Source organism: Varanus komodoensis, unplaced genomic scaffold (genome assembly GCF_004798865.1).
Source record: "Varanus komodoensis strain SLA01 unplaced genomic scaffold, ASM479886v1 scaffold56, whole genome shotgun sequence".
Lineage (NCBI taxonomy): Eukaryota > Metazoa > Chordata > Lepidosauria > Squamata > Varanidae > Varanus > Varanus komodoensis.
In genome coordinates, this window is record NW_025336169.1 from 3523475 (window position 1) to 3541112 (window position 17638).

A 17638-nucleotide genomic window follows, 5' to 3' on the forward strand; every position below is an offset into this window, starting at 1 on the left:
CACAGGGTTGTTGTTGTGGGGATAAGATGGAGGAGGAGATGTAAGCTGCCTTGAGCCCTTCGTAGGAAAAAGGCAGGATATAAATCGAAAAATAAATAAATAAATAAATAAATAAAATGTAGGCAACGTCCGGCTCTTTAACTGTGCCAGAAGCAGGCCTGTTGAACACGTCGTAACAGGGGAATCACAGCCTTTTTGCCCTGGGCAACAGTCCGGCTACAGTTTTCTGGGCCAGCTGAAGTTTTGGAAAACTTGGCCCCAGGCAGCACATAAGGAAGTCCAAAGAAGACGTACGAGTAACTAGGTGCAACTGCGGCCAGATCGGATTTCTCTACCAACAGGCTGCAGTCCGCGCACCAGCGCTGGCCACACTGGCCCGCGCCCGGCCACCAGCGAAAGCTGTCGTTCAGGTTCAGGGCTGACTCCAGGGAGATCCGAAGGGCAAGTTGAGTCTCGTGGGGAAACAGAACCCACAGCTCAAACCCCTGCTCTGCCTTTCAGCCAACCAGGAGACCCTCTGTCTTGCATGGATCGGGTCTCTGTGTTTGCATCCTCACATGGATTGCTAATTTAAAACAAGCAGCTACTCTGGATTTAGCTGGAAAGGAGGGAGCGAGTTGGGCATCTTCCACAGACAAGGGGCACCAAGCCTGGGCAAAGTGGGTGAGCTGGCAGCACATGGCAGGACCCAGCAGCTCCCCCCCCCCCCCCCAAGTGCTCCTGCCAGTGGCGGAGAAGCGTCGGATTTGCTCATGAGGAATGCCGTTGTCCGGGCACCGGTGGGAGCATAGGGGAAACCAAGGACAGCAAGCTGTCATTGGCCTGAGCCCCTGGGCCCTTTTGGCCCCGCAGCCTTTCAGCCCCAGCGTGGTTTACAACCACTCCTGACCTCACACTCTCACCCACCCGCTTTAGGGGGCAGGGGTTAATAAAGCCCCAAGGCATGGCTCCTCGGAGGGGTTTAGAAGCCATCCCAGGGCGGCTTATAAACTACTGCCTAGGAGGAAGTTCAGATGCTATGTGAAGCCTCATCGAACAGAGAAAGGCAGCAGGATAATTTACATCGCTCTTAAAGGTGGAGAGGAATGCTACAGCTTTCTTCCAGTCGGAGACCTTAATATCAGCAGTCCACCTAGCGATCCTGTGCACGTTTCGACCGAAAAAAGCCCTGCAGGTCGCAGCAGTCCCGGGCATGTTCGGACAGGGGAGAAAAGGAAGCCCCGTCTGATTTGCTGCTGTTCTGCACGCGTCGAGTGGCAGCACTGGAAAATCTCCTTCCCCTCCCTCCGTTGCAAAACGCGAGTTTCCACTGCAAAGTGTGTCATGCTGGGGAGGAACTGAACTTAAACTGAGGATACCCCAAGTGGAGTTTGTTGGAGGAGGCGAGGGAAAAGCGCGCGATTGGTCAGGCGAGCGGGCAGGTAAAGCGGAGGCGGGCCCCGAGGTGCTGGATTGGCGGCTCGCGCGGCCAACGGCGTTGCTGCCGCCGCCGCCGCCCTCCTTCCCCCGCTCTCCCCAACTCTCTCTCAAGCGCACCGGCGCTCCGGAGTCGCGGGGCCGCCCATTGGCGAGAGTGCAGACGGCCCGCGTCCCTCGCGCGAGCGAGGACCAATGGCCGCGGCGCAGGGGCGGGCCGCGGGGGTGGCTCAGCCAATGGGCGCGGCGGGCGCGGCCGGGGCAGACGCGGCCCGGCCGGAGCGGCTCTTGAGGCGGCTGTCCGCGGGCGCCGAGGGCGATGGTGGCGCGCCTTCCTCTTTGGGGCCGCCGCTGAGGGGGCCGCCGATGGCGAAGAGCCGCGGCGCGGGCGGCGACGGGGAAGCGAGCGCTGCCGGCGCCGCCCACGCCAACGGGATGGGCTCGGCGCCCCGCGCGCCGCTGGCCGAGGACGACGACGAGGAGGCGCCGGCGGCGCCGGGCGAGATGGACTCTCGGAGCTCGCTGGGCGGCGGCAGCCTCAGCAGCGACGGGGAGCGGCGCGTCGACAAGTTCGGCTTCCTGGTGCCCGACGACGGCGACGCGGCCGGGCAGGAGGCGCCGTGAGTGGCGGGCCGAGGCACGGGCGGCGGGCGCTCTGGACGCGGGCAGGGGCGCGCTTGGTCGGGTGGACTTGTTCCCAAGAGTGGCCAAGGGTTTGCAAGCCCGGGTGCACTCTTACTATGTGCAGGGACACGCTTGGTCTTCTGAGAGAAACTTGGGTTGCCTTGCGTTTGACAGCGGTGGGTGGGCCAGATGGGCAGGTGGTATTGCCATGGGGGGGGGGTACTGCTCTTGCTATGGGCAGAGGCACTGTTGAATTTTTTGGGGGACTTGAGGCACATTGTGCCCTTCTCTTTCCAAGGGGGTGAGTGGGCCCCCTGCAGAAGTGGTTGTGAGTTTTTGTAAACAGGTCCTAGTGGGGCAGTGGGTACTCTTGCTTTGGTCACCTGGACTTCCTTGTGCCTGCAGGCCTTACCTGGAAAGGGGACAGGTGAGGAATTTTTTTCAGGGGCGAAGCAGTGGGGGGATGAACGTTTCTATCAGCCCAAATGCAAGAGGTACAAGACGCTCTGCTCATGAGCAGGAGTGCACTGGGTAGGGGCCTTGAACTTTTTGGCTACCAAGAGCGACCGGGCCACCGTGTGGCTTGCCTGAAGGGGAAAAGGCAAGCTGTGCTTCTGTACTTGCAGATGCCCCTGCCTTCTTACTACAGCTTTTCTGGATTTTATCTGGGACCATCTTGCCCCCGAGTGGCAGAAATAATTGAAGTCATGAAAGTGATAGGGTAGTAGCTTTGGGTAAGCCTTTATCTCTCTAGCCTGCCTGCTGGAAGGCGCTTTCCTTGGCCTCTTCTGCAGGGTGTGCATACTGGAATAGGCACCTCTGAGAAGGCATTGGGAAGGCTGAACACTAAGCCCTGAAATGAACAGGATGTGGATTTGGGATTGGTGATTTTAGGCCCACAAAATGGAGCTCCAGTGCTTTGCAACAAGGACTGTAGAAGATAAAATTTGCTCCAGCACAGCTGCACTGTAATGTGAGGAGTTGCAGGTGGTGAATTCTTCCTCTTAAAGCCATTTGAACTTTCTCAAGACCTTCAAACACCTGAGGGGTGGAAGAAGGCAGCAAGCCCAACTTGGGGGTGTTTATCATAAACTCCAGAGGGACTGTGTTGATTGGGGGGGAAAGTTTCTGATGCTGTAGCATTTCTGGCAGCACGTGAGGTATCCCTCTTCTGGGAGCAATGCCGGAAGATTGGATAGTGATGAGGGGCCATTAAGGAAAATTATAAATTGGGGCACAGGCCTCAATTGTCAAATTCCTCCTTCCTTTGGTTCCATCTTCTCATGGGTGGGATAGGGACAGCAGGAGATGACTGGCTGCTAAGAGAGCTCTTGAAATTATAACCTGTTTCCCAAGATATGGCTGGCTTTGTTTTGGAGCAGTTACCCCTCTGGTAAGGCGTTCTAAGTTTCTAGATGTGCTGCTAGAATGGGAATTTGTATGTCTGTCCTGAGCTCTTTTCCTTTGTTCCATCTTTTTGGTCTTCCTAAAGTGGGTTTCCAGTCCGAGGGCCCGCCCAGCCTGGTGCAAGACTTAAAAGATCAGGTTCAAATTCCTTCTGGGGTTATGAAGCTATCTGGGTGATTGTCTTGACTATGCCTCCATCTTTCAGCTAAGCTACCACCCAGGCAGTGATCATAAAGCCCTTTCTGTGCTGAATCACAGACATGAACCTGTGTTTTCCTCCCTTTCTCTTCTGAATCAGAGAAACGGATCCTGGAGGAAGTATTTCTGTAGTCTGAATAGTGAAGATCATGGAAACCTCTTAAGCAGAGGTGAAGGAAAAGAGCAACCAGCCTGCAATGGGTCAGTGGACCTGGGAAATTATTAACAACTGGCAAATGGGATGTACATTGCATTCTAGCATGTCAGATAAATGCAGATATACATGCCTGGCTGCCTTTCTATCACTCACTGTAGAAAGGTGGCAGGTTGCAAGAGGCCACAACCCAGTCAATAACTAGAAACATTTTCTTACCCATTTGATCCTGAACAAGATTTCATGAAAAGGGCAGTCTTTCTCTCAAGCCCCACAGAAAGTAAAATACAGCCCAAGCTTGCCTTGCAAGTGGACCCACAGAATGCTAGCCCACTTGTCTGGACTTATTGATAGCAGCAATCTGTGGCATACTGATGGCTGTAAGAGGGTGGGATGGGGTGTAAAGGTTTATTTCTTTCCCTTCACAAAGACATCCCTGTTTGCTGCAGGCAGCCAAGTGATTTGCTTGCATGCTCAGAGCGCGTGAACTCTGCTGTGGAGGGGAGAGAAATGCTTGCTGTGCACCCTTCTCTTCCTCTTAATATGGGAGAACTTATTTGAACTGCAGGAAACTACAAGCTCTTGGGTGCTGCACCAGCTGCAGTTGCGTTTCAGTTCTTGTTAGTCCCACTTGCCAGCTTGGTGAAGGGTTGGGGTAGCAAGAGCTAAAACCCAGTAACAAGTAGAGGCCTGCAGATTCTTCACCCCATCCTAAACCACTGATCTTCTGTCGGTGGGCTATGAATCATAGATGGGATGTAAATAGACCTCAGGTGGACTGGGGGTATTTCCAGACAGTAGGCCCTCGTCCTGCTGACCAGGCGCAGGTTACTTCAGGTTTTCCGGGTTAAGGAAAAGAACAAGAGGTATGAGAACACAAGAGCTTTATTCAGCATCAAATACGATGCGTATATGCCTCCTTTTTCTGTAAACCTCTGTGAATGAATGAACAACAGCACCACAGGAGGTTTGTGTGGTTTAATTTTTTTTAAAACACCACTTTTCAGGGGAAGAGCAGATAGGAGATGAGAAAACAGCGAAATCCCAGCATGGGGTGAAGGAATCCGGTAAAGGGCTGTTAGTGGGCACATCCACATCAGCAGACAATGTGGAAGATCTGACTTGGCTGCATGAGGAAAGAGAACAGAAGGGATGGAGATGTAAAATGACTTTGACTCACATGTTGAAAGTTGTGGGTGAAAACTTGGCCTTACAAAAAGTTCCTTCATTTCTGGCAGGGGCAGGAGGTCCCCTTGTCAATTTCAGTTTTGTTCCTTGAAATGGATGGGGAAGTGAAATTGACAAGAAGTATTCACTGCCCTGGGAGGGAGGGAGTGGACAGTCTCCAGAGAAACAGAACTGCTAGTAGAAAGATTAAAAACAACAAGTTCACAAAATGGGCGAGGCACTGCCTGGGGGGTGCGGGGGTGAGTTGCCTTGCCACTTAAGCCCTCAGTTCTGGTCTGTTGTTTAAAAGAGTCTAGATTAGTGCTTCTGCATGGGGGCTGTTAACATGAAGGAGCACAGAGGCTGCAAAATACTGGGCTTGTAGGTATTGAGAATGGGATTGGAAAAACATTTTGCTCATCTCTCTGGAACCCTTACCAGCCTGTTAGATATTAAAAGGTCCCTGTGCTGTCCATGTTGCTCCTCTGTCCCGTCTTCCACACCAGAATTTCACAGGATACGGTCACTAGATGAAGGTTTGTGTTTTCCTTGTGGCAGCAAACTGTTGATAAAAGGCACCTGGATGCTTACTCTTAGTTAGAAGATAGCCGTTTTATCACCATAATACTTGATCCATCTCTGAAATGCAGCATCCAGCACTTAAAAATATAATGATCAAATACAGCAAGAAAATGGTGGTCCATCACATTGCTTTTCGTACTTCTGCACTGGGTATCCCTTCGAATCTGGAAGAGGAATCAGGAGTGTATTCTGAAGGGCTTGTTGAGTTTGCACAAAGTATATGCAGGTCTGACTCCAGGAATTTGGGGGAACTTGAGCAAGACACCCTCAGTTGCCCCCTTTAATGTGAAGGGTAGGATGTGCAAAATAAGTCAATGAGCAAAGCAAGACTTCTATGGCTTCCTCAGCTACTCCATGCCAAAGAAGAGCTGGAGAAGCTTTTGGGGTGGTGGGCCTTCTCATGTTTTGGGATGGGGAGCAAATGCCCAATTTCAGCATCCCTGAGGATCATGTCAGACTTGCTGGGCTTTGTCATGGCTCTGTGCGAACCGCAGCAGTATCCCGGAATGTGCTTGTTCCAGATAAGGTGTTTTGTAGAGCTCAGTTTCCCAGGAGCATTGTTTGAAAGTCACTGTTCCTGAAGCCTATTTGAATTAAGGCATTCGCTCCAAGTATTGAGAATAAATCTAGGCAGGAAGTGATGTGCTGCATCTGTTACATAGGCTTCACTGAAAGGGCTGAGATTCGTGTTGCTGTTACTTTGCGCAGGATCGGTGGGGAGGTGGTATCTCTGATTGAATTCATGTAGACTAAAAGATAATATTGGCACCTGCAGATAGCAAGCTATTGAGCCTTGGGGAGCTCTGCATGTGGCCGGGACAAGTATGGCTATCTCTGTGGAAGGCTTTGCCAGACTTACAAGAGGCTTGTAACATGCAGCTGGAATATGTAGCCGAGGAGATAAGTGGGAGCCGAGGAGGAAAGAAGCAGCCACTTCTCCAGTTGTCTGGTGCCCTCCTGCTGCTCTGCCCTATAAATGGGGACAGGAATCTCCCTTACTGACATGCAGTGTTGTTGCACAAAGACTACCAAGGTGGGTTTGTGGCAAGGAAAGTAACTAGTCCTGATGGTTTTTGTTTTGGTGTGGGGCTTTTTTTGCAGCTCTGAGCCTCAAACTGGCAATTGCTGGGGCACAGCATTTTGAACACATCCACCACTCTCTGGCTCTGAGGGTAGGAGAGTGCCATGCATTGCTGCTGCTTTCACCAGCTGATGTATGTTCAGTGCCATTGTCTTGAAGGAGGGGATTAGGATGCACCCAGTTTCCATTATGCAGTCAGTGTTAATGTTGACACGCACAGAAAAATTCCGAGCCTCTTTCCTCCCCAAAGCCCTGACTGACTGGGCTAAGGGGAAGGCAGGAGGCATAGACGCAGTGCTAGCAAGCAGCGGTAAGATGGCATAAACGATACCAGCCCATGGCTTTGGGAAGTGGCCAGGAAAGCCAGCGTGGATCCAGCTGAATGTGTGAAGCATGCCTCAGGTTTCATTGCAAGGGAAAGTGCCCCTGCGAGATTATAACCCTGGAGAATTTTAATGTAAGGACACATTTTCAGTCACAAAATGTGTGTCTGAGGATCTTTCACTCCTAATTGTTGCCTCGAAGTCTCCCTACACATAAAATAATACAGTTTCAGAGATCCCAAATAAGCTGTTATGTTCTACCTTGTCTGTTCAAAGGGCCGAAAGTAAAATGCTGGGCAGATAACACCTCATCTTAGTCTTGTCCTCTGGTGACTCCTGGAATGCCGTTGAAGCATTTATCATACCACCAGGTGGCCAGAACCTCTCTTGGCAGCTACAGGGCCTTGAAGGAGGAACTAGCTTATTTTCATGATTCTGTGGCTGTTATCAGGGTTTAATGAGAGGCTGTGTTTATTTCCCCCTTTCTCTATGGCACTCTTTCATTTCTGCACATTCCTAGGCTGCTGACACACTGATTACAAACAAAACTGCCAACTTTGTAAAAAGAAAGTCTGTAATTCAAGCTCTCCAAGGCTTGCAGATAATTCCATGAATGTTACTGGTTTGCCACTGTGATTGGCTTACAAATGTTTACGGGTTCTCATTTGGCTCATGCATCTAATGTAAGTTGCCTGTTGCCTATCAACAGGAAAGGAAAGGAAACTGAATCCAAACACACGAAACCCTTCCACATTACCAAGGTCTCTTTCCTGGTGACTAGTTTTTACTGCCCCAGGTTGCCAGCCTGCACAACCCCTGTGTGATATCTGGCCATTGGCTACACAGCACAGGAGACAGGCAGCCAGAGGGTATTCAGCTACTGTGACATTCCAAAGCCTTGGCAATGCAAACAGGGTCAGCAATTGGAATTTCGCTTAAGAGTTTAATGCCCATGTGATGATTTTCCTTACCAAATCCATGTCCAGGATGGTGAGTTGCCTTATAGTGCAAAAACTATAGGCCAAAATTCCCAGCTTTACTTTGATAACAGAATTGAAGATTCTGCCCCTTATGGTTGCAAATATATGCATAGGAAGTCTTATCCACCAATGCTTGGTGAAATCACAAAAAACACAGGAGGTTTGCCAGGTCGGATTTTCCTTTGTTAAAATAATAGCTAAATATGCTCCATTCTTGGAAGAAAGCCCCAGAGCTTAAGTGTAGCTTCCCCGTAGAGCCTTGAATGGATGGTTGCTATTAGTTCCTGAGCGCAGTTGGGATATTCAGTGGTGCCACTCCCATGGCTAGCAGAATGGCAGGCCAGGAGGACCGGCCATAGGTTAATTTGCATGACTTACATAAATGGTAACACTGCTTGGCCACTGAATTTCATCTGCATTTATATTCTTAAAACACTTGAATGCGTAATCTGCAGCACCCTGTCTGTGTGCCAAGGTTCATTGCTTATTCCAAAGGAGCCTGCTTTTGCTGCACTTTGGATATTGTTTTGGTCTGAGGAACCTCGTTGCCAGGAAAGATAGTGACAGAAGAGCTTCAGAGCAAGAAAAACAAAGATTAAGGGAAGGACAGATGCAGTTGTGACAGAAACCAAATGCATCCTGCTTGGATGGTTGCCTGGGGAAATTTGCGGATGGCCTCAGCAGCTGGAAGTTTGAAGAAGAGATTGAACTAAGAACTTTTGCAAGGGATATTCAAAGTATTTTTAATATATGCCTCTTTTGCTTTTCCATTTAAAAAAAGCCAAAGAACTGGTCTATGGTTGGGTAGTATGCTTCTGGGGATGGGGGAATTGGTGGTCTTTGCTAAGTTGTGAATTGTAAATCACGTGAACCGCTACTGGGGAGACCTCAACATAGAAGAGCAGGCACATGTTGGCCTTTTAAAATGCATCACTTCTCCTCCCCACTCCTCTTGTGTGGGTTTCTTCCCTTTGCTGACTGTGTCTCGACTGTCACAAAGTATTTTTCCAGTCCCCAACTAAGCAAGCAAGCAGCTGGGTTCATAGATGTGCTAAGCCCCTGTGGTTCTGAAGCCCATAGCAGCTTAGCATGTTAGAAACATAGAAACAGAGCGAGTCAGAAGGGGCCTCCTGGGCCATCTAGTCTGACCTCCGGCACCAGCCGGCTCCGCTCACGACATGCCCACCATGTGGACGTCCAGCCTATCCTTGAACACCCGCACCGATGGGGCCTCAGCGACCTCTCATGGAAGCCCTTTCCATGCCCTCGGGGTCCTGACTGTCAGGAAGTGCTTCCTGGCATCCAAATGGAACCTGGGTTCCCTGAGCTTTGCTCCATTGGAGCGTGTCCTGCCTTCCTTTGCAGGGGAGAACAGGTCTCTACCCATCTCCATGTGACATCCCCTCACGTACCTGCATATCGCCAACATGTTGTTTGGACCCAGCTCAGTGCCCAGGCAGTTTCTGTGCCATGCCAACAAACCATGGCTTTGTAGGGCCTGCTTGACCCTTTGTCACTTTGCAAAGAGAGGTCGAGCCTGTGCGAGGCACTGCAGAGAAAGGGCGGCTGCTGGTTTCCACCCACGGGCACCCACCCTGGCCAGCACCTACTGTGGGCTCACCCACGTTAACACTGCCTGCCCTGTGTGCTCAAACAGGACAGTTTGGGGAGAAATTAGGAGCACAATTATTTGTGTGCCGAACCCCAGGTGTGTGTGTGTAGGGGGGATGCTGTTGTCAGTCCTTCCAAAGTACTGCTGGCATTCCTGGGGGACTAACTGATGGCTGCACAAAATGGGGGTTGTGAAAGCTGCCCTGAGAAGCAGCTTTTGGGATCATTAAGAAAAGAAATCTTTTTGAAAAGGTTAAGCTCCTTGCAGCAGAAAATGGGTTGTGGTGGGGAAGGGGAGAACCTGGATGCACCTGCAGAAAGATTGAGGAGGGAGGAAGTGGCATTAGAACCACAGTGTGCCCCATCACCCAATCTGTCCCCAGCAGCTAAGAGCCACCGGCTGTCAGTGCTCATTTAAGCACATATCATTTGCCACATCTGTGCTCATTTGAAGGATTTTATTGAGCCCTTAGCTTAAGTTTGAAAAAAAGCCTAGGGAAAATTCATTGTCTGGCTGCCAGTGGCATTTATAGAACAGGAACTGGTCAAACAGGCCTGGAGAAAGGTTGACACAAGTGCACTGAGGCCTGACCTTGGAAGAATCTGTGCACTAGGTCCCTGGGCCAAAAATGCTTCATGAATAGTTGACAAAAGTACAGGCCCCAATTTTTGCACCTGTACCCCCTGCCCCATTTTTTGCACCTTGAAGTAGAGTGAGATTTCAGAATTTGAGTCTCTGACATTATTTAAAATGTCACAGACCTTTGGGGATCTGCCCTTTCCATGTACTTTGGCACTACTTGTACATAATGTGGAAACATGTCCTTAGATGCAGTTTACTAGCAGCTCATCACCCTCTGTTTCCCTACTAGTAAATAGAAGCAAACTCAATAGCTGTTCTGCTGCATCTGCTATTTTTTAAAAGGATAAGGGTTGGGAGAAGGTATGTGGAGGAACGGAATGAGGTCTTAAAATTAGGTCAAAACAAGGCTTCTCTTCCATATTAAAATCCCATCTGGCTCTTTCAATAATGCCGAGGGAGTGGGGGTGGAATTGGAAGGCTTTTGCAAAAGTGAGCAAGGATGTTCCCAAAAGATGAACTCTGATTTCCAGCTATGAGGAAGTAAGCTCTGTAGCTGTGTGTCTCGGCAGCGTTTTTATAGCAGCAGTCTGACTGCCCAGAAAGTAAACCACAGATGAGTATGTAAACCCCAGCTATATAAGGCGTGCAATAAAGCCAGGGCATAATTAGTGGGACAGCAAAGCATTAATCTGTTTCACTCTCCCCCCCATCTCCATGCCCCTCCCCTCCACATACACACTTGTAAACTCATGGAGAACAGGAGAGGAAGGCTAAGCGAATTGTGAGCTCAGGAAAGCAAAGCTGGGGGATGTTATTCACCCTCCTTCTGTCTCCTCACAACCCTCCTTTCCTGTGTCTGCTCTTTCTCAGGCCCCTGCTTCTCTTGCCTCTACACGCCCTTTTCTCAGCTTTCTGCCTCCCCGACTTCTTCCCGGTGAGAGCAGCACAGTCAACCTCTTTAGAACAGAATAGCTGAACCAGTTACAGCTAGAGACCATGCAGCCTGCATTGCGATTGTGTGACATCAAGGCAGCTTAGCCCTTTGCTCTATGACTGCAAAATTTTGCAAATCTCGAATAGCTTGTCCAAGTAGCCAAGTTTTACTGTGGTTAGATTTTGTGTTATCTCTGCACAATTCTGGCTTTTGGGTACACACAGCCTGGATATATGCATTTCTCCGATGAGTTTCAGTAGCTTCAGGTGGACCCTGCCTAGATTTCTACTCACATAGGTGTACGTAAAAAATGCATGAGAGAACTTGAAGTCAGGCTTGTACCTTTTAATAACCTTTACTGAGGTGCTTGGATGAATTTTGCCTTCATTCATTAGTGTTTGATGGCACAGTGAAAACTGAGCTGGCCTGACACAGCAGCAAAAGCTGGGGCTGTGCATTTGACTTCAGCCGAGCCTTGAAAATTGGGGAACTCCATGGCTGTTACTCATTGGCAACTCCTGCCATCTGTAATGGGCATTCAGCCAGGCGAATAATACAGTCACCAGCCAAGCAAAGAGAGATGAAATGAGGATCTCCTGGTTTGGCTGAGGAATTAATCTGACGCTTCTATGGCAGCTGTCAAATGCTCCAGGATCTTGCTGTTCCACTTCCTGCAGATGATGTCAGCCAGCTTCAGGCTATTGTAGAACTGGTTTTCTATCCAGCATAGGATTTCTGTGTGGCATTTGTACAGTAGGCTTGAATATTGCTGGGGTGCAGCTTTTATCTGACTCTCTTCAGTGTCTCCTTCCTGCAGGAGGAACAACAAATCGATGGAAACTTCTGTAGCTGTTGTGAATTGTGTGAGTGATCTTGGTGTCATCTACAAGGTCTGGAGGAAGCTTGTTTCTGGGGTGAAGCTAGTCGCCTGATTCCCCCCCTCCACACACACACTCCTTAAGATCATTTTTGTTGATCTGAAGTGGCTACCCATGTCCAGCAAGGGTTGGGTTGCGGAGAGAAGTAGACTCAGACTTGGCAGTCTCAATCCAGCATGGCCCCATGTGTACCTGTGCTGTTTCAAAAGCACTTTGGGGAGAAGCGGTAGGTGCTGCAGTGGCTAAGCTGGCCCTAGTTAGAGACCAGCCTAGAAACATCTGGGTTCCAGTCCCCACTCAGCTGCAGAAATTTCTGGTGGGCATGGATGCACTCTCCACGCACTTTTCTCTACAAAATGGAGAATAATTGGCTCAACCATATTACAAAGGGGAAGGATCTTGGTGTTGGTGTAGATTGCAAGCTAAATAAGAGCCAGAAATGTGATGCAGCTGCAAAAAAGGCAAATGTTATTTTGGGCTGCATTAAAAGAAGTATCACTAGTATTGGTTCCCTATGCTCAGCACTAGGCAGAAATCACCTGGAGTCCTGTGTCCAGTTCTGGGCACCTAAGTTTGAAAAAGATGAAGAAAAGCTAGAAAGGGTGCAGAGAAGAGCCACAAGGATGATTCAGGGACTGGAGGCAAAGCCCTATGTGGAAAGATTGAGAGAACTAGGCATGTTCACCCTGAGGAAGGAAAGACTGAATGGGGATATGATAGCACTCTGCAAGTACCTCAAAGGCTGTCACAGAGAGAAAGGACAGGAGCTCTTCTTGATCATTCCATAGCGAAGACACTGAATAACAAAAAAGCCAGATTTGGACTAGACACCAGGTAGAATTTCCTCTCTGTCACAGCAGTATGACAGTGGAACCTACTACCTGGGGAAGTTGTGGGCTCTCCCTCGCTGGCAACATTCAAAAAGCATCCAGACAGTCATCTGAATGGGATGGTGTAATTTGGTGTCCTCCAGTAGCAGGGATTTGGACCTGATAGCCCTCTGGCCCCTTCCAACTCTACTAATCTATGATTCCATCTAACTCACCTCACAGAATGGATGAGAGGATAAAAAGGAGGGAATTTTGAGATTCTTGGAAGAAGGGTGGAATAAAAAAGTAAAGGAATAAACTTCATCTTGCAGTAGTATAGTCTGCTTGGATCTTACTCTTTCACCCCCTTCAAAAAGGATATTAGAAATGATTGTATCTTCCCTGCTCTGTAAAATGGACCTAATGTCTGAATTGAATCCAGCAAACAGCCTCCCCCAACCTGGTGCTGTCCAGATAGGTGCGACAGCAGCTGACATCATCCCCAGTAGCCTGGACATTGGCAGGGTCTAACTCCATGCATCTTTTTATGAGAAAAGCATGGGCAGAGTGTGCAAGCCTCTTCCAGGCACAGCTTGTATTGCTTCCACTTTCCTAACTTTTGTGCAAACTTGTAAGACCGTTATCTTTTTCCACATGGATCTTACAAGTTTTGCCTAAAGATCTTTGGTTATGTTAGGCTGTGAGGAATGACATAATTGTTTAGTGCTGCCTTTGGAGTTTCACTGCCCCCCCCAAAAACCCCCTCATATTGCTTGCAGCAGTGTGTGGGCGTGCCAGAACAGCTTTAATATGTGTTTGCTTCAAGCAACCAGATCAGACGAGAAAGAGAAATGCAAAATGGCTGCTACTTTCTTTGTGCCTACTAAAACTGCAGCCAGTGTATCTTTCACGAGGCGTGTTGTAAGGCCTCCTCCATTTGGTCCTGGTTTTGAAGGCAGCTGACTTCTCTTTCTGGGAAGTGCGGGAGGGTGTGATGTCAATTTTCCATCAGCAGGCCAAGGGTTAGCAAGTTGATGGGTATCCCATGGGCCTAACTGAAACTAAAGCCTGGGTTTTCGAGAGCTATAAACCTTGAGGCAGCTTTCATCTGGGAAAGAGTTTGGCAGGATGAAAGCTACCTTGTTTACAGCTTAGCTTCAGTTTCAATTAGAGCTGCTGGATTTTCCAGGAATTCCACCAAATTGCTGGCCCTTAGACCTTGAACTGCTCATGGAAAGTTGTGTCCTGGACTCTTAGGTTCTTGCCCAGGCCAGCCCCACCCCTCACACAAGGAGCTGGCTGACTGCTAGACATCCGTGGAATGCGCCTCCTGGTTGCCCCATTTTTGTTCTGGTCTGGTTTGGCAGCACGGCTTGTTTCCAGACTCATGTCTCCTTTTTTGGCAACATGTTGAGCTGTGCAGGTTGTGTTCGATGTGGCGTCACTGCAAGAGGGTGACTTAGGAAGGCAGTGCTCCCTGTGCGACTTGGCTTGGCTCCCTGCTCTTAGAACCCGTGCCACATCCACAGAGTTTTATGCTGTTTCTGTCTGTCTTGCTGGCTCAAAACTGGTCATCAAGCCTGGAGGCGGTCCAGTTTTGCTGGGCTGTGCAGCTCCAACTGTTTATAACCTGACAACTGTATTGTTAAACCAACATGTGCAAACGTGAAGTTCTTGGGAAGGTCAGATGAGTGCACTTGAGTGACTTGGCTCAGAGGCCAGGCAGTTAGTTGGCCTGTTGGTTTTGGCAGTTGTGAGCTGCCATGGACATAACGGTTAAATGTTGGTTTCAGTTCCAGGGCTAAATGGCAATCCTGGCTGGTGTTTACCCTAGTTAAAGTTGATGCTGATATATCCCTTAACCACGGTTGATAAGATGGGTGAGTGGGTGAGTGTCTGGAGAGGGTAATGTAGTTGGCTCCAGTTCTTTTCAGAGGGAGTTGGTGTTATTTCTCAGCCTGTCACAAAAGTGTAGTGCAAGAGAGAGGGAGACAGACTGACATGGACCCCCAAAATGGTGGTGATCCCCCATGTGTAATCCAGCTCAGTAACCTAGGGCAGGTGGAATGGGGCGGGGGGAGAAAATGAGAAGGGCATGGTTCTTCACTCTCAGACAAATCTTGACTTGGGCCGTGAAGAGAACCTCCTGCCCCTTGACATCCTGCTTCCATGTACCACAAACTCACGTGAAAGGGGGGTTAGAAGGCTGACTGCCCCACTGGTGAAGAACGAGTTGCCTCCCCCGCCTTTAGCTGTAGAAATTCTTCATGCAGGGTCACTCATCCTTACCACAACCCTTTTATAAGGCAGGTCATCATCATTCCTGCACTGCAGAGGTGAGCATTTGCATGTGTATTGAGGCCAAGAAAATAAGAGCTTGCCTGAAGCCAGTTGCTGACAGAGGCAAGACGGGCAATGGTAATTTTGCTTGATTAGCTTCATTAGTGCTCCTTCTAGTGACACCTGATTAATACCTCCACAAACCAAGTTAGTTGTAGTTCCACCACTGCAGGCAAAGAGGAGTTTTCTGGCAGCCACTTTGGGGAAGTTTGGCACATTTTAACCTTCTTTTGATGTGTTGACCCTCTTAACCCTCTGCCGTGCCACATGCAATTCATTAATTAAATTTATACTCTGCCTTCTGTGGCACATAGTGCTCAAGGTGCCTGGTAGCAGTAACATATAAGATGAAATACAAAGTCAGAATTAAAAGTTAAAAGTTAATCAATTGAAATGCATCAGTAGAAAACCAAATCGTACCCATCAAGTTTAAAATTGACTCCAGCATTGCCTTAAAAGCCAAAGCCCATGAACGCCTTTGCCTACTGGCAGAAGGATAGCAAAAATGGACCCAGCCCCTTAGTGACAGTTTCAGAACCTAGGTGCAGTCAAGGTTGCTATAATCTCATCAGAAATGTGACAGCCGAAGGGCCATGAAAAGACTTGCCTGATGATTTCTGGCTGCTTGGTGGAGTTTGGCTTCACAACTTTTTTTCTCTCCCAATCCCAGTATGCATACAAAGGAGACCTTGTCCAGCATCCCCTGATCAGTTATCTAGCCTGTGATACACAAAAGACTCTTTAGGCAGAATCGGGAGTCTCAAACAGTTGATCCCGTTCCAAAGTTGTAACTGTGGTCTAGGGTTACAGATTTCAAGCAAGAGATACAGACATAAATGCCCCAGAATGCTCATTCACAGAGATTAAACAATGAGAAGTCAGACCCTAGAGCTTGATACTGCTTTGCTTAGCTGTAGGAGCTGAGAAAATCTCAAAACCTTTAGAATCCCCTTTCTTGATCAGGTATACTCTAGATGGGTTGGACTAAACTTCCAGTGCATCTGAAGGGCACGTCGTTGGGAAAAGCTGATTTAGAGTCTTCCCAGAAACTTTGGACTACCACTCTTGAGAGACTCGCATTAAACCAGCCGTCCTCATCCTGGTACCCTCCAGATGTTTTGGCCCATAACTTCTTGCATTCCTACCCATTGGACATGCTGCCAGGGGCTTATGGGAGTTGCACTGCTGATGCTGATTTGATTTATTGGACACCTTCCTTGGAAAAAATCTTCCTTAAGAACCAGGACTGAAATAAAACTGTTACAAGCAACTAACAGAAGACCAGCACCCAAGCAAACAAATGCCACGCCATGTACTATCAAGCGCAGTGGAACAGAGGGAGGGCTTAACATAGCAAGCTGTAGCACTGTTGGTGCCAAGCACACTTTGCTAGGGGGAGCATTCCACAGCCAGGGTGGACGTCCCAAAGGCTCCTTCCTGTTCCAAAATCCAAATCTTCTAGGGGGAACCTGATTTGGGAAGATTGTGTCGGACTTGGACATTGTGTCTCAATATCGGTGGGAAGTCTTCTGTTTGTGGCAAAGAATGAGTCAGCTACTAATTGCAAACCCATCCGTGAGTAGGTTGTGACAGATCTTGGGCGTGATGATTCACGCTCATACTTCATCTGGGGACTTCCCTTGCCGAGCAGCTGGATTCTGGTGATGGGCAAAGGCTGAAGTGCCGTCTGCACTGGCTCCCAGATGGACTTGAGTGAAGGGCTCTTCGGAGCGCAGCTCTCCAAAGAGGAGTGCGGCGGTGGCTTTCCTCCAAGCCTGCCCCTCCACCAATGAGTGCTGGGATCTTCTGTGTGTAAATGAAGTGCAGGGAAAGGCGTTGGAGCAGCTGAGGTACAGGAAAGATCCTCTGCTGATGATGACCTTGGGTGGGCGCTGCAGCCGAAGTCCCTCGTCTGTGGAGGGGCTTGGCCAAAGCTCCCGTCCTCTGCAAAGGAGTGAAGGGGGGGTTAAAGCGCCTTCCTGGACTGCCTGCTCACGTGGGAGCACGTGATGGCTCCAGGCGGTCTGGGTTAAGGGATGTGTAGCGATCGGTTGTGTTCCGGGCCCCCACTTGCCCAGGCACACGAGAGGGCCAGGGATGAGGGGGGCTACCATTTCAAGGAACTCTTAATGCTCTCCCCTGGCAGCTTCTGCCCATTTAATTCCTGCTCAGCTCAGCATGCGCTAGAGTACATTGATGCCGCATGCGCACACACTGCTCCGGACAAGCCCAAAGCAGGCTTGCATGTGGCAGAGGTCAGGCATCGAGCTGGTTCCCTTTTTGCTTCCCACTCCCGCCCCCCCACCCCCCTTGTGCAGTACCTCTGCCCTTTGCTTCACCCTTTGCTGGAGTGAGTCAGGTTTTAAAATGCACATTCTCTAGGGCAGTGAGATGCAGGGGTGACTCAGAAGTTTTAAAATAGCCTTCCCTAAATCTGGTGCCCTCCATAAGTGTTGGACTACAACTCCCATCTTCCCCAGGTAGCTGGGCCATTGGCAAATCTGGAGGGCACCAGGTTGGGATGCTTTGTGTCAGCAAGGGAGGAGGCAAC

At 49.4% G+C, this 17638-nt stretch overlaps 1 protein-coding gene across 1 annotated transcript in view; it reads left to right on the forward strand.

Annotated features, from left to right (window-relative positions):
• Positions 1-1828: 1828 nt before the first annotated feature.
• The window catches only part of TBC1D10A (TBC1 domain family member 10A), a 36171-nt gene continuing 20361 nt past the window's right edge, over positions 1829-17638 (forward strand). Inside the window, exon 1 of the mRNA XM_044448863.1 lies at positions 1829-2036. Within this exon, the coding sequence (XP_044304798.1) occupies positions 1852-2036 (185 nt within the window). The 5' untranslated portion in view covers positions 1829-1851. The remainder of the gene's footprint in view (positions 2037-17638) is intronic.